This window comes from Aulonocara stuartgranti (genome assembly GCF_965226115.1).
Source record: "Aulonocara stuartgranti genome assembly, chromosome: 12".
Taxonomy (NCBI): domain Eukaryota; kingdom Metazoa; phylum Chordata; class Actinopteri; order Cichliformes; family Cichlidae; genus Aulonocara; species Aulonocara stuartgranti.
The window spans coordinates 32,229,509-32,244,351 of NC_138948.1; the positions used below are offsets into that span (position 1 = coordinate 32,229,509).

The 14,843-nt window shown below is 39.1% G+C and overlaps 1 protein-coding gene across 3 annotated transcripts in view; it reads right to left on the minus strand.

Moving 5' to 3' along the window:
• Positions 1-8,029, minus strand: part of slc4a5a (solute carrier family 4 member 5a) — a 39,984-nt gene extending 31,955 nt beyond the window's left edge. For 2 of the 3 annotated variants that reach the window (XM_082554357.1, XM_082554356.1), the window contains exons 1-4: positions 7,891-8,029; positions 4,993-5,054; positions 3,936-4,148; positions 1,761-1,890 (exon numbers count right to left, since the gene is read on the minus strand). In XM_082554357.1, the coding sequence (XP_082410483.1) occupies positions 1,761-1,890; positions 3,936-4,148; positions 4,993-5,050 (401 nt within the window). In that variant the 5' untranslated portion in view covers positions 5,051-5,054; positions 7,891-8,029. The remainder of the gene's footprint in view (positions 1-1,760; positions 1,891-3,935; positions 4,149-4,992; positions 5,055-7,890) is intronic. The other variant, XM_082554355.1, reaches the window with a different exon arrangement.
• Between the last annotated feature and the right edge of the window lie 6,814 nt (positions 8,030-14,843).

Sequence of the window (14,843 nt, forward strand, 5' to 3'; positions counted from 1 at the left end):
ACTTCTGTGAATATTCTAATTAGTACATAAAATTCCCATTCCTTATTGTTAGCAATACTTCTTCCCTGTCCAGATTAGTTCTTTCTGTATCTTGCCCCACATGAGACCTAAAAGCAGCTTCAATCATCATAGATCAGCGGTCCCCAACCCCCGGGCCACGGACCGGTACCCGTTCGTGAGTCGTTTGGTACCGGGCTGCGAGACTTGAGACTCGGGTGTGAAATTTATGGTTTTCAGGGTTTTTATCGGTTTTTAGCGTTATTTTGTTATCGTTTTTTTCATTAACTCGGTTTTCCTGGGTCTTTTCACGTGTGTTATGAATAAATCTTCTTTTTTCGGTCCCGGTACTCGTTTTATTTTGTTGTATTTATCCGCAACACATTAAAGGCCGGTCCGTGAAAATATTGTCGGGCACAAATTTGTCCGTGGCGCAAAAAGGTTGGGGACCGCTGTCATAGATGATCTGAGAAGCATGTAAAGGTGTGTTTGGGCTGAGATTTAACAAGGACTCTAAAAAATGATCTTTTATTTGTTTGTGATTGTGAGTCGATGCACAGCAGACTACTGGTTAAACAGGAGACACAAACAGGTTACTGGCTGCTGGTTTCCTCCCAGATATGCCTGAATGAATTTAAAAACCATATGTCAATCATGATCATGTTATAGCTTCATTCTGGGACATATGAAATACAAAAATTAAGGCTGTTTTGTAAATCTTGATCATATTAAGTTTTTTTTAAAAAGGATAAATACTTAGGGTATGCTCATTGGTTTCACCACTAGAATCTCCTTGTCACAAAGTTCTTCTAAAACCAAAATCTTGAGGCGTCAAAATAGGACATCACATATCAACAGTTGATGTCACCGTAGCTAAATCCATGTTTCACACAGTGTTCCAGACTAACACGACTGCATTTTTGCTATTTGTAGCCACTGAACTGGAGAATCTCTTCTTTAACATTTATTCACTACAGCACATTTAAATTTGGTCTGTGACATTTGTGCAAGATTTGCAATGCAAAGATATTAAGATTTTGACTTTTGTGTTGAACACTGCTGCCATAATATTGGAGTAACATAAAAAATAAGTTGTTATAACATAAACGTTCCCATATAGTCATTGCAACCATATATGATTGATAAGTCACGACCTAATCAAGCATATATGGAAACTACATGCTTCCAGTCCATGAAATTTCCATAGTGTGCTCTAACCATGATACACAGACTCATGCACTAGATGTTCTCTAACAACAGATAGTGGACAATGGAAGTGATATATAACTCCTTTGTCTAATGCAAACCTGCAGTAAAAACTCCTAAGAGCCTGGTCTTGCATAAAGGTGCACAGGCCCAATCATGCTTTACTTTACTTATGATTTACATGACACCTTAGCAAGCACAATTTAGAAAGCACAATATGCAATTTAAACCACCTCCATGAACAAGAACGGCAATTTTATGCGAACCCAGAGAGCTGTGTTCAAGAAGGTAAATTCAATCATGATTTCAACATATTTTCTTTTCCAGTTTTCTAATTTTGAAATGTTGTTCCTCTGAAATTCCATCCCAACAAAATTCTAGTGCTGAATACACTTTAAACAAGCTATAAACCATGCAGCTGGAAAATTGTCCTTCATTTTATGTCGCAGTCGCTTTTTTTTTTTTTTTTACAAGAAGACATTCTAAACCAGCCAACCAGGAAAAGCACACAATTTGTTTTATATTTTCCCTCTGTTGTCTGTTTGAGTGTCATCCACCTGGCAGACTCCTTCCACTCTAGCTCGTCTCCTTCTCTCTGTAGAGTGTCCATCTCAGTGAAGAGCGTTGGTGTCGGCATGTCATCGTCTTCATTTAGGATGTAACGTAGCCGCTCTGCCACTGGAGACACTTGATGGAAGGAAAGGATGTTTTCGACATTATTAGAATTTGTATTTGCTTTAAAATACCCGAGGATCTTGCAAAAAATTCACCTAAAACATGCGACCGTTGTTTTACAGATTTTTTTTTTGTACCTTTGTTTTGTCTTCATTAAATCTGCTACACAAAGCGAGTTTGTGTGGCTGATTTCTTTACAGCAAAATGACCATCCATAAAAACATGGCATCATTTACAAAAGTAGAACCCTCCATTTAGACTTGCTTTTGTAATCACTTGTTTTACAGTCAAGTTACTGGTTTCAGCTAATACTTAATTACAATCTTTTCCATATTGTCAGTTTCTCTTCCACTGCAGCTACAATAGTGCATTTCCTTAGTAGTTGAATCAAACACTGAAATTGACATTTCAATCTGTAAAGTGCAACCAAAGTTTTCACTTTAAATATTTTAATTGTCACCATATTTTGAGCATAATCATTCTGTTATTTTCATCTGCTGTCCCAGCAGTAATGACTGGATCACTCAGTGCTGCCTGATTACAGTTAGTCATTCACAACTCTACTGTGCTTCCAATCCATTGTATCATTGTATCTGCAGGGAGATTGAGCAGGACTCTGTGTTCATGCGTGGGGTTTTGGGGTAATGAGTTGCCAGCTGTGAATAGGGCTGCAAACCTATAGACTGTAATTAAAATCAACAAGCTTTGTCTTTTAAACTACCATTGATCAATATTATTGAAGTTTCTATTGATAACTACTACATTTGACTTAAATATCTTTCGGCAGTTTTTTTTCTGAATGGCATGCGATTGTGAAATCAATACTGTAAAATCAAAGAATGCATTCTACCCTCCAACATTTGCTGTTTGATGTAGAGTACGACTTCCTTAATTCTAAGTAATGGATTACTATTTTCTCTCATTGTTTTGTTGTACGTCTTTGTCCATGTTCTTGTCCTCCAGCTGACCACCATGTACAGAGGTGGCACGTGGATTCCAAAAGGTTGTGTTGATGTAAGCATACAATCAAGGCAAAGTAAACACCTCTGCTGCCTTTCCACTGATGGCACCATACTGATTTAAGAGACTGGGCAACTTTCCTGGAAAAAGTTTTGAAAGCCACAACAGCAGTGTTCTGCCAAACTACTTATTACTCAAACCTGAAACAGAAGGTAGCCACTCTCAGGCTGTGTCTCGGACTCCTGCTGTTCTTTGATAAAAATGCTGGGAGGAAGCAATATGAAAGGCTATTTTTAAATGTTCAAATAAAAGACACCAATGTGCAGAAAATGAGTTATATATATGAGACGTAACTAAAGCAATTTCTGAAAGAGCACATGAAATTGTTGCACATGAAAGGCTCAGAGAGAGCTGGAGGAGCAGACTGTTATTTCAGCAACAAGGAGCACTCTGGCTTTTCAGGAGTGCTTCTCCTATTAAGCTGGGTCAACTTAAAAGATTAAAAAACAATAAAAACAAAAGGAAAAAAAGGATTGCAACCTGACGACATACAATTGCAAACTGATAGCAGACTGACTCCATGTTATTGTTACATTGTTATAGCCTTCTTGAGACCTGAGGTCACTTTGTAAGTGGCAGCTGATTGTGAATGGTCACAGACCTGGCCTCAGCTTTGAAGCAGTCATTAAAAAAATGAATAGTTCATTGCACATGTTTGCAATGAACGACAATCGGTAATCACTATTTCCCTAGTGGGACTGTAGCATAAGGAAACCTCCAATAAACTTCATGTTTCATGTTAAAAATGTGTTTCTTCAGTGCAAAGGTGACATCAAAGTATGTCACAATGACAACAACAGTCTTGTTTCCCATGATTTAATAAAGCTGTCTCACAAAGGGTGAAAAATGTCGTTTTCATTGATTGGTTAGAGCTGCCTAGAATCATTAAACATCTGACATGAAATTAGTAGACTCCAGCCCTCAACAGAAGAGTTCAGGCTCTTTCTCTTTCAGTGTGACAAAAGCACCTTTCCAGACTGGTGTTTGACAGACAAGACATGTCACAAGTCATGTCATGTCTCTCACCGCTGACTTACTTGTACGGTTGATGTCTTGGAGACTTTGCTCTGCTGAATCCACGAGTCCCTCCTCCATATCTATCTCTGTGTACCGATCATGCTCCTGGTGTCTGTGGTGGCTGTAATGTCTGTCTCTATCCATATCACTACCCTCTTGACTAGAACGCCTTCGCCTGCGTTTACGTCGATATCTTCGAGCTACTGGCACACCAATGTAGATGGACTGATGATCTGTGGACAAATATATACAGTTCTTGGTCATAGATTGGAGAGTTCCAGATATACAGAAGGTGGCAATAATTTTTAAGAACAGGTGTCATTTAGAACAGATTTCTATAACACAGGCGGTTGCAGTGAATGCTAAATGAACAGCTCTGAATTGGTTGACTGACAGCCAGCAACACTGGCAGATTACCTAATGAGATTTTTCATTAATCCCTCATACTCAGGAGTGTTTTAATGAATGTTAAACTACTATAACGAACAGAATAAATTATGTTTCGCAGCTCTTGTGTGGTTATTAACAACTGCAGCATGTTGCGATTTGTCACTGTTGACACAGAAATAAAGAAAATTAGGCCTATTGACAGTCACAGTCTCGTAGCTTGGCTTGCACAACCTCCATTTTGCAGCAAAATCCTGGATGATGTGAGTTTGATCATCTGCTGGCAATTTGAATAGTGCTGTAAAACTAATTGCACTAACTGCACACACAACTCCAGATGGAATTACTAAACTACAGGGAGACACAAGCCAATATTTGATGTTTGGATAAAGAACCTGCCGAGCTGCTGCTTAGTGTAAAGCTACACAAACATGCATACAACAACTCCCCAAAGACCCCCCAAAATACACACACACACACACTGCTCATTTGCAGCACATTAACAACAGTCACCCACACAGGCTCTCAGAAAAAATTAAAAAGAAATTGAAAATTAGAAGTTAGTGTGATCTGTCATGGTAACATAAAAATCTAAAATGGGTAGAATGGCTTTCCCATTTTTATAAGCTCATGGGGCCAGTGTGTGATAGATCCAATACATGGATAGCACACAGGTACACACACACTCACCCTCCTCATCCTCGTAGCGAAGGTGAGAGACTCCCATCCCTCGGTCTCCATGCTCCATCCTGCTAAAGAGGAAGAGAGAGTGACAAGACACTCTAGGCAGACTGTGTGTGTTTGCTGTGTAATGCACAGTGTAAAAGTGCGCACATATTTATCTCTCGGGTTCCCTTTTTTAATCGAAACCTAAGATGGCACTGTCCCCTCTGTACATATGTGCACGTGTGTATGTTGGCTGTTGCTCCATATCTGAGAACGAAGCCTGCGGCAGCAGCCGAAGCCGCTCCTGTTCACTGACCTGCTTATTGAGTCACTGTGCGGATCAATGGCAAAATAATTAAAGGGTGGCCAAGTCGATAGAATAGAGCATAATTAAAATAAATGAGAGGGTAACACACGTGGCATTGGATGCCACCAGCTGAGCTTAAAGGCAGCTTGTTCCTGTTGGTGGGTGTTGAGGGTGGGCTTTCCTTTATACATTGATGGTATTATTTAAAGTACTCCAGTTGCAGGCTGTGAATGAAACTCAGTAATTACAGAATAATTACAGTTTTCAGCTTCACGGTCAACATTTGTTTGAGGAAACCAATCGGAGATCTCTGTCCAGAAGAGCGCAGTCCTAGGAACAGCTAAGATACTGCGCAGGACCCTCAAGCTCCCAGGCCTCTGGTAGAGGACCTGAGCTTGAAGGATTGACCGCCCACAGGGGCGAGTAGGGAATTTTTATAGTTACAATGTAACAATGTAACTTAATATGAACTTAATATGAAGGCATTGCCCCATTCTTCAGTTTCCTTAAGCTCAATGGAGCAAAGGCTCTTTCAGCATCAACAGATACGTTTGCTGGGTTAATAATATGTTAATATTTTTTTACAGCTGAAAAGAAAACTATTATTAAATAGTATTACTGGTTAAATGTAAAAAATAAAGTAAAATCTACTATCCTAGGAACCTAAACATTAGAGCTGATGCTGTATTAAGACAGCCATAATTACAATTTAAAGTTGAAATAATCAGAAATTTCTAAAGAGAGGGTTGGACGAAGGGAGTTGTGGAAATAAATAGATATTTCTATCCCCCCCATCAAAGCCCCAATCACCAGATGAGAATGGGCATGTGCTTCTTCATCACTAAAACTAAGCTGTTGATGATGTTCGGTTTCCCTCAGTATTCAAAGCCCAGAGGTCTATACCCTCTGCTTAACTCATTATCCAGTGAAGGAATATTACTGATTATTTGTCCAGTGATGGCACAACTATCTTGCTTATTCAAGGTTTAATAGGAAACATACTTATGTATATATTATTCTAGTCATAATAGAGAGTAAAATTAAATAATCTTTCTTGACTGCTTACTGAAAAGGTACTCAGAGCACACATGTATCTACCGGGACTTTGTCCATGACTTAAACCAGACTTCTTGTCCTCAAAAGACAAATACAAATACCTGAAATTAGATTTACATAAATTTAGATTCCTGTTTTACTGTTTTTTTTAGATTACCAAAATGTAAGACCGTTAATTGGCAGCAAACGAATAACAAAAAAGGCAAACAAACCAAAAACATCAACGATGAACGTAATCATGCATTTTTTAGTGTTTGTCACAGACGTTTCTGTTTTACACACATCTGATTTCTACAGCAATATTTCTTTGAATGGGAATTTGCAGATAATGCCTCATTTCACATAGAACTCTTGAAATACAATCCGCCCTGAGGGATGAGTGGTGTAAAGTGGCTGGTGGAGGGTGGGGTTTAGCCAGGCAGAGCCCGCTTGAGTTGCTGCTGTGAATGTTTATAGCGCTGGCTTCCTGCCTCTGTAATTAGCGCTGTCACATCAGTGTCCTTCACACCCAGTGGGCAGATGGAGCGAGAGCTGCAGGCGCAACACTCGCTCCCCCCCACCAGCTGATCGATAGGCTCTCCCTGCTTCCAAACACCCCATGTCACTTGATAGAGACATGAAACATACTCGTACATAAGCGTGCACATGGGACAGAGTGCTCTGCCAAGTCTCTGTAGGCCAAATTTGGATTTGGTTCAATAAGCGTTGATCTTTTGATTGCGGTGGAATAATGTATCTGGTCCAGTGAACTTAATCTGGAGGAAATTGAGGAAACTGGAAAAATAATTTTGAAAGTGACAGTTTTTCACTTCAGTGACAAGTGTTTAATTACTTTTAATGAGGAAAAAGGTAGTATGATTTCACTGACATAACTGCAGTCTCTAATTTGTTACACATCAGTACATTCACAAGCAAAAGATAAACATTAAGAAACAGGCACATACAGTACACACCAGTCACTCACACGTTGAATTCTTGCTTTGCTCATTAACATTGTAAGTATGATTTCTAATATCGGGGAGTGTGTGTTAAATTTGTGCCTATAGATCAATTGAGACGGGATCCGAGTACTTTGGATAAGTGGGGCTCATTAGTGCCTCAGCAAGCTTAAAGAATGATTCCACATGTCATTAGCTTGTTTTTCAAAGACTGTTTATGAAACTTTATTTCCCTTTAGAACAGACCAGTGTCTTGTGGGAATAAAGCAAAAATGTTTTAAGAGCCACTGATCACACACTACTCGTGTGACTTCCTTAGACATGATCAAAACTGTCACACAGAGCTGAAGATGACAGAATTCTAGTTTCAGATACCACAGTTCTCCAAACTCCCCACATTACTGACACTGCTGGTTTAATTTACATATGTTAGGCCTGGAGCCAAGGATGGGAAAAACAGAGACTAAATGTCATCTGTGACTCAATAGGCTGAGAAAATGACACAGTACTGCTCAGGCAACAAGATAAATCAATGGTGGGTAAAGAGAAAAGAAAAACAACAACAACAAGAATAGTAAGAAAAGTAAGTAATATAGTAAGAAAAAACATACTAAAGCCTACCTGGGTTAGTTGTCAGCTGGAGTAAGCAAAAGAAGAAAAGAGTTTGGCTGCTTGTGGGGAAGCATCAATGAAAACATGCTAGTGGAGCTCCAACAAACTATTAAATGGTACAAAGTCGGCAAAGAGGAAAGCTCCTTTGTATTTGTCTCTGTTTGTCTCTCCAACTGGCTCTCGCTCTATCTCTCTCTCTCTCGTGACTGGGTCAATAATGGGCAATGAGGACTGAGCAGAGAGCTTCAGGCAGGAAGCCGTTTCAGAATATGGTTAACACCAGCCACTGGTAGAGAATCTCTATACTGTGCCAATAGGTCAATATGTATAGGACTGTGGAAAAGCAATAAAGAATAGCAAGCTATCACAGCAGTGACCTTATGTGAGCCTCGAAGGGAATTTATTACAGCTTTGAAGTGACTGTTGGTGCGAGTTTTGACCAGAATACTGTCAGTATACACATGTACCTGTTTAAGAGTTTATTATTTGTGATTAAATTCAAAAACATATTCATTCACTATAAAGTGGAATATTTTGAGCCTTTTTGGGTTTTAGTTTTGACGGTAACGGTATCTCAAAATACTGGGATATATATTTTGATCTCAGTAAATTACCATTCAGCCAATATAAATACAGCATATCTCTGTTTGTGTTAGCAGCCACAAAAATGGGGAAGACCGCTGACCTTACAGCTGTCATCGACACCCTCCACAAGGAGGGTAAGCCACAGAAGGTCATTACTGGAAAGGCTGGCTGTTTCCAGAGTGCTGTATTGAACCATTATAATGGAAGGTTGACTGCAGGGGAAAAGTGTGGCAGGAAAAAGTGAACAAGCAGTGGGGATGACCACAGATCTGTGAATACGCTCATGAAAAGTTGGTGCAATGAGTGGAAAAAGCTTTACAAGGAGGCTGGTGTCAGATGTTACAATAAGACATACAGCTGTGACATTTCTAATATCAAGCTGCTCCTGAACCAGGGACAACATCACAAGCATCTTACTCGAGCTAAGGAGAAATTTGCTTTTCATTTTTCCAGGTCTGGGGGAAGAGTGGAGCGGTTTGAAGTCACTGTTGAAGTTCCTTTGGTGTGTGATGACTGGGGCTGCCATGTTATCTGTGGGTGTTGGTCTGTTGTGCATGATCAGGTCCGTAGTCAATACATCATCTACGACGAGATTTTAAACACTTAAAAACAAAACCACTCATCTGTTGATGAGCTTTATAGAGATTTTAACTAAAAAAAAACAAAAAAAACAATCAAACTATAAAAAACCCAAAATATCAAAACAATCTAAAATTACATTGAAATTACATACTAATTGTCCTTTACAGACTTATTCCTGAAAGCCCTTTGTTGGTGTTTTTTCTATGTTTTAAATGTATTTCTTTTGCAGACCACCTCTGAGCTTTATTAGAATTTACTTAATTACTCCACACAAGCGTGCCCCACTGGTCACTCTAGACATATGATCAGGTATATACAGTACTTTGATCAGAGGGTGGCACTAGTGGGATAACTGGGCGATCACCCAGCACACACTGGGAGTAGGTTTTCAGATTTTTATAACATTTAAGCCAAAGTTCAGTCTGAGTCATGGTGGTGGATGCACAGTGTCTTGTTGCTGTCTCTGACATTTATAGTTCCACAAGATGAAGAATGTTGACACTGGTGAGCATCCAGTTGTCCCAGTAGTGCCACTCACTGATCAGAGTTTGTTGTTATTTCTCTGTTACACAGCAAATTCAAAAGTGTTAAATGTTTTGGTGTTAATAGTCTTCTTGCAAAAGTAGAGTTAATTTTACTCTAAGTAGAGTCACATTCTTTTAATGTAACTCTGAGGTGTAAAATGATAGTAGTTAAAATCGAGTGTTAAAAATGAGTGTTTCTCTGTCAAATCTGGAGGTGTTACAATGGAAACATTAACTCTTGACCTCTTAACTCTGAACTCCTAGAGGGGCTATGACACCAACAGAGTAAATTCACAGACTCCGCCCCCAGCACGGCTCCAATCGAAGCTGAAGTGAAGCCGTTTCAGAACATTTTGCTCTACATATTTGAGTTGTTTGCCATGCTTGGTAAGTCATTTTTCAAAGATTGTTTCAATTATTATTATGAGCTTTTACTTCTGTGGCTCTTTGGAGTTGAGACAAAGCTGTGTGAAAGGCATTAGCCATGTTGCTCGGTGATAGCATAATATTCTGTTTTAGCTAGCTGAAAGGTATTGTTTGCGGGCAAATACCACAGCCTTGAAAAAAGCTTGCATGTGAATTTTCAGTCAAACTTTTGGTCAAATACACCTAAAACAATGTCTAGAATGTGAAATGTTGGTATAATGGTGCTACTTGAAGCCTGAAAACGATCGCCCATAAAAAAAAAAACGAGCAAATAGCAGTAGCAGACGTCCTGACTCGATTCTACGTTAGCATAGATCCCTCCAGAGTTTTGTGCACACGGTTTAGGTAAAAATGAAAAAGGTTGAGGTTTTACATTTAGTTCAGTATTACCTGTTGCCTGTGTCTTTGTCTTTTGGGAAAATACTTTACACAAGTAATGGCTCAAAGAGGATTCCTTTTTTTTTTTTTTTACTGTGCTGCAATTGTTTACTGGATTGTTTGTGCCATTAATTAGTGTCAACTAATTTTTATTCAATCTCCGCACAGGATATGCTTGTGAAGATGGAATATGGGGGAGAGCAGAAGTGCGTTGAAGTTCCACAAAGGGATGAATGAAGGACATGCATATTGTATTGAAGAAATAAGTGATGAGAATGCTGTTATTTGCATTTACCATGTCAGACCTTTTGATAAACAAAATTCTAATGAAGTGAGAACATGTATACTGTTACATCTTTCAGAAAATGTTTTGAAATTGTGGTGCACAGTTCAGAATAAATGTTTTTCAAAAACCATTGCATCTTTTTAGTAAATGTTTATTTCCAAAAGAAATTTCTAGAAGTTCAGAACAGTAAAATTCCCGCTTTTTAGAATGAATTAGAAGATAACTCTTACGTAGTTAAATTAAAATACTCTTTGAGAGTTAATATATAAACTCTTAACACCAAGTGTTAAATTATCAACTCCAGACAGATTTGGTGTTTAACACTAAATCAGAGTTAACGTACCAACTCTCCAAAAAGAGTTAAATTAACACTCTCTGGTGTGGACCCATATAGACACTTTAATAGTGTTGAAATCAAATCCAACAGTGTTAATTTGGACATGCTGGATTTGCTGTGTAGTTGTTAGTTCTGTCTGCATTCTCATTTCTTGGCTGACTGCACAGTCAATACAGGCTTTTCACTAATACAGATTTTCAGGCTGCTCTCCTGTGCTCTATTACAGATTTATCACATAAAAAAACATTTACATCATTTACATTGGATAGATGTTTTGCAAAGTGGAAATTTTTTTGGGCTTTTTTAAAAAACAAACAAACTTTAAATTAGCTTAATAGACACAAGTTGTATATTGAAAATGTAATTAAAGTAAGTGAAGCAGCACACTCATTATGCAAAATGTTCAGAATAATATACAGTAAAATATTATTCAGAAATAAGTAATATATACACTGCTCAAAAAATTAAAGTAACACTTTCACTCTTAATGGGATAAAAGTCATGCTGTGGATATCTATCCTGATATGGACTGGGTAAAATCAGAGAGAAAAAATAATGCACAGGGCTAGTTTATTCTCCTGAAATTTCATTGCAGCAACCCAAAACGGTACTCAGTAGTTTCTAGGGCTAGGGTTGCACGGTGTCAACGCATTAGCACGGGCCAATCTGCGTTAACTCGCTAACGGCGAGTGCGGTTATGGCATTAACATTGTTTTAACTATATTTACACTGACAGCACTAATATATATATATATATATATATATATATATATATATAGATGAGAACCCTCTGTGCAATCATTCAGCAGGAAAAAATCTGTGGTCTTGATACTCTGAAGGAGAAGCTTATGGTATCAAATGTGTCTTTTTATCCAACAGCAAATGGAGCGATTAGTGTGAAATTGACTGCAGATTGGTTGGTCAGCTTTCCCCTGTAACTGAAACAGATATGTGGGGAATTCAATCAAGTCTCCACAAAGGCATGAATTTTTGTCCGTCTTACTAATGTAAAGAGGTAGAATCAGAATTTACAGGCACGAACATTTTTGTGTTTTTTACAAAAGAAAAAATTAGCAAAGAACCAATTTTAAAATTGATCTTTAGGCACTTTGTTATTAGCAACCTGCCACAAAAACACATCATTTGTTCCCATTTAGTTGGATTTATGAGTGCTAAAACATAACATAGTTTAACAGGCAGAGAATAGTACTTTTGCACCAGCAAGGTGATTCTCAAAGAGTTGTTTGCCAAAAATGTGGTGAATCTTGGAATGATATGCAGTGTGTCCTTAAAAAATCTGAGGAAACTGGACTTTAATTAAGTAAAACTACAAAAGCACAGGCACTAAAGGACAATTCTTCCAGGTATTTTTGTGCAAAGCTAACTGGTCCTCTTGCTGTATAAATATAATAAAAGCTGCTTTCTGTACCGAGACAGGAATAAAAAGGACCGAGCTTGGAGGAAGATATGTGAAGCTGCCAACCTGGTAAGTTTATTCATTTCTCTTTTGAAATTTTTGACTTCACGAAAGCTAGCAAGCCCACCTACTGCCCCGCTATTTTCCCACTGATGTACAAATACCTTTCTGCTCTTTAGCATGTTGTCATATAGGAATATATTTTATTGTTTATTAATAAACAGCACACAGTGGTCCCGCTGTTCATCCATCACTGCCTCGCTTTTTCGCTGATTTTTTTATTGCACAGTACAACTGTCAACAATGCGCATTGCATTCTGCAGCCTGATTGACAAATCTCCTCCTTATCGTGTCTCCTGCGCTTGCCAAATTTGTCATGCCTGGTTTTGATAACCATCACGCCCAATAAAAAAAAACTGTACAAAAACACCCATAACTATGACCCTCATTCGGAAATAGGCACCTGCACCGGGAGGGAAAAAGGCGCAGAAAGTGGCAGGCAGACGAAGAAAAAACGCGGCATAATAATAGTTTTACGTTTTGAAGGTTTGCACTTTGAGAATCAACTTGTGGGAACTGTGAGTAATGCTCGTGTGTGTGAAAAAAAGTGTATAAAGTGAGTGGCGAGGGGCTAGTTATTCTGAGAACCCCTGCTGCAGTAAATGGGGGACCACTGTATATACTTTCTCTATGACTGTTGTTTAAAACCTGTTAACATTTAATATTGTCTTGACTGAGTCAAGACAATATTCTGCAGCAGGTCCCTCCGCTCCTGCTGCTGCACCCACAGGTATGTAATTGTAGCAACAGATGTACAGCAAGCACTGATAACTTTTTACTCGGTTGGATTCCCTTGTGATTACCTTTACTAAATATCTACAACCAATCTGTTTATATCCTGTTTTTTTCAATGTTGAAAATGAAAATCTAGCAGCAGCCTTCTCTTTTCTTTGTGTTTTGTGCTGTTTTACAGCCCCACAGAGTTGGACAACTCTGAGGCAGACGAGGGACGGGTCCCAGGACGGTCCATCGGCGGTGGAGCTGGCCATCCTGGAGTCGCTGAAGAGGCCACGCCAGTCTCCAATGGAGCATTTCCTCCTCAGCCTTGTTCCTGCTCTGGAGAGCATGCCGCCTCAGACGAGAGTATTAGTGAAATTTCAAATTTATAAATTCGTTTTTGAAAACAGCGCAGCTGTGTTAAATTTGGAAACATTGGACCCTAGCAATCAGTAGTTTTCTGATGAGGCAGCAGGCTCTCAAGGGCAGAAACAATGTTCTTATTTTTCTCCTCCTTCTCCCTGAGGCTCTTCCACTTTAAGCTGGGTCCTTTATATTCCTGTCTCTCTGTAAATAGTTATATTTTATATATTTATGTTTAATGTTTTTCCGTTTGAGAATTTTATTAATATTATTTCAAATAAATATTTGTAATAACTAATATCTCAGTTCTACTACACAGCAAATATTGGCACACAACTTGACACATGCAGAATTAATTTCATATTATACTAATGAAAAAATATACTACTATATAGAAACATAGTGAAGACCAATTATTTAAGAGAATAAAGAGAGGTTAGTTTATTTTGGAGTAGAGCTCCATTTATTAAGAAAATTATTAAGAAAATTTTAAAAAGGCAGGTTCGCGGGTGGCTCAGAGCCGTTGTGGGGAAGTCACTGGGCCTTCAAACAGGCTATTCTTTTGGCTGCCAAGACGCTGCTCCCTCCGCAGAGAAGTGGGCCATCTCCCTTTGGAGGAGGGTATGTGAGGGTAGGGTTGTAGATCGACCAGTAAATTGAGAGCTTTGCTTTTACACTTAGCTCTCTTTTCACCACGACAGACTGGTATGTACCCTTTATACCCTTCTCCCATTACTCGTGAACAAGACACCAAGATACTTGAACTCCTCCACTTAGAGCAGAAACTTGTCCCTGACCCGGAGTGGGCACTCCGTCCTTTTATGGCTGAGGACCATGTCCTCAGATTTGGAGATTCTGATTCTGATTCCCACTACTTCACACTCGGCTGTGAACTGTTCCAGTGCGAGCTGGAGGCCATCACCACATCATCTGTGAAAAGCAGAGATGAGATTCTGAGACCACCCACGTGAAAGCCTTTTGCCACTTAGGTACGCCTAGAAATTCTGTCCATAAAAATTACAAACAGAATCAGTGGCAAAGGGCAGGCGGAGCCCATTACCCACAGGGAATGAGTCCGACTTATTGCCGGCTATGCGGACCAAGCTTTTGCAATGGTTGTATAAGGATTGAATGGCCTGCAGCAATGGGCCAGACACCCCCATACGGCCGAAGCAACTCCCACAGAACACTCAGAAAGACACGGTCAAATGCCTTCTCCAGGTCAACAATAACACATGTAGTTGGGCAAACTCCCATGCATCCTCAAGTATCCTCGAAAGGGTAAAG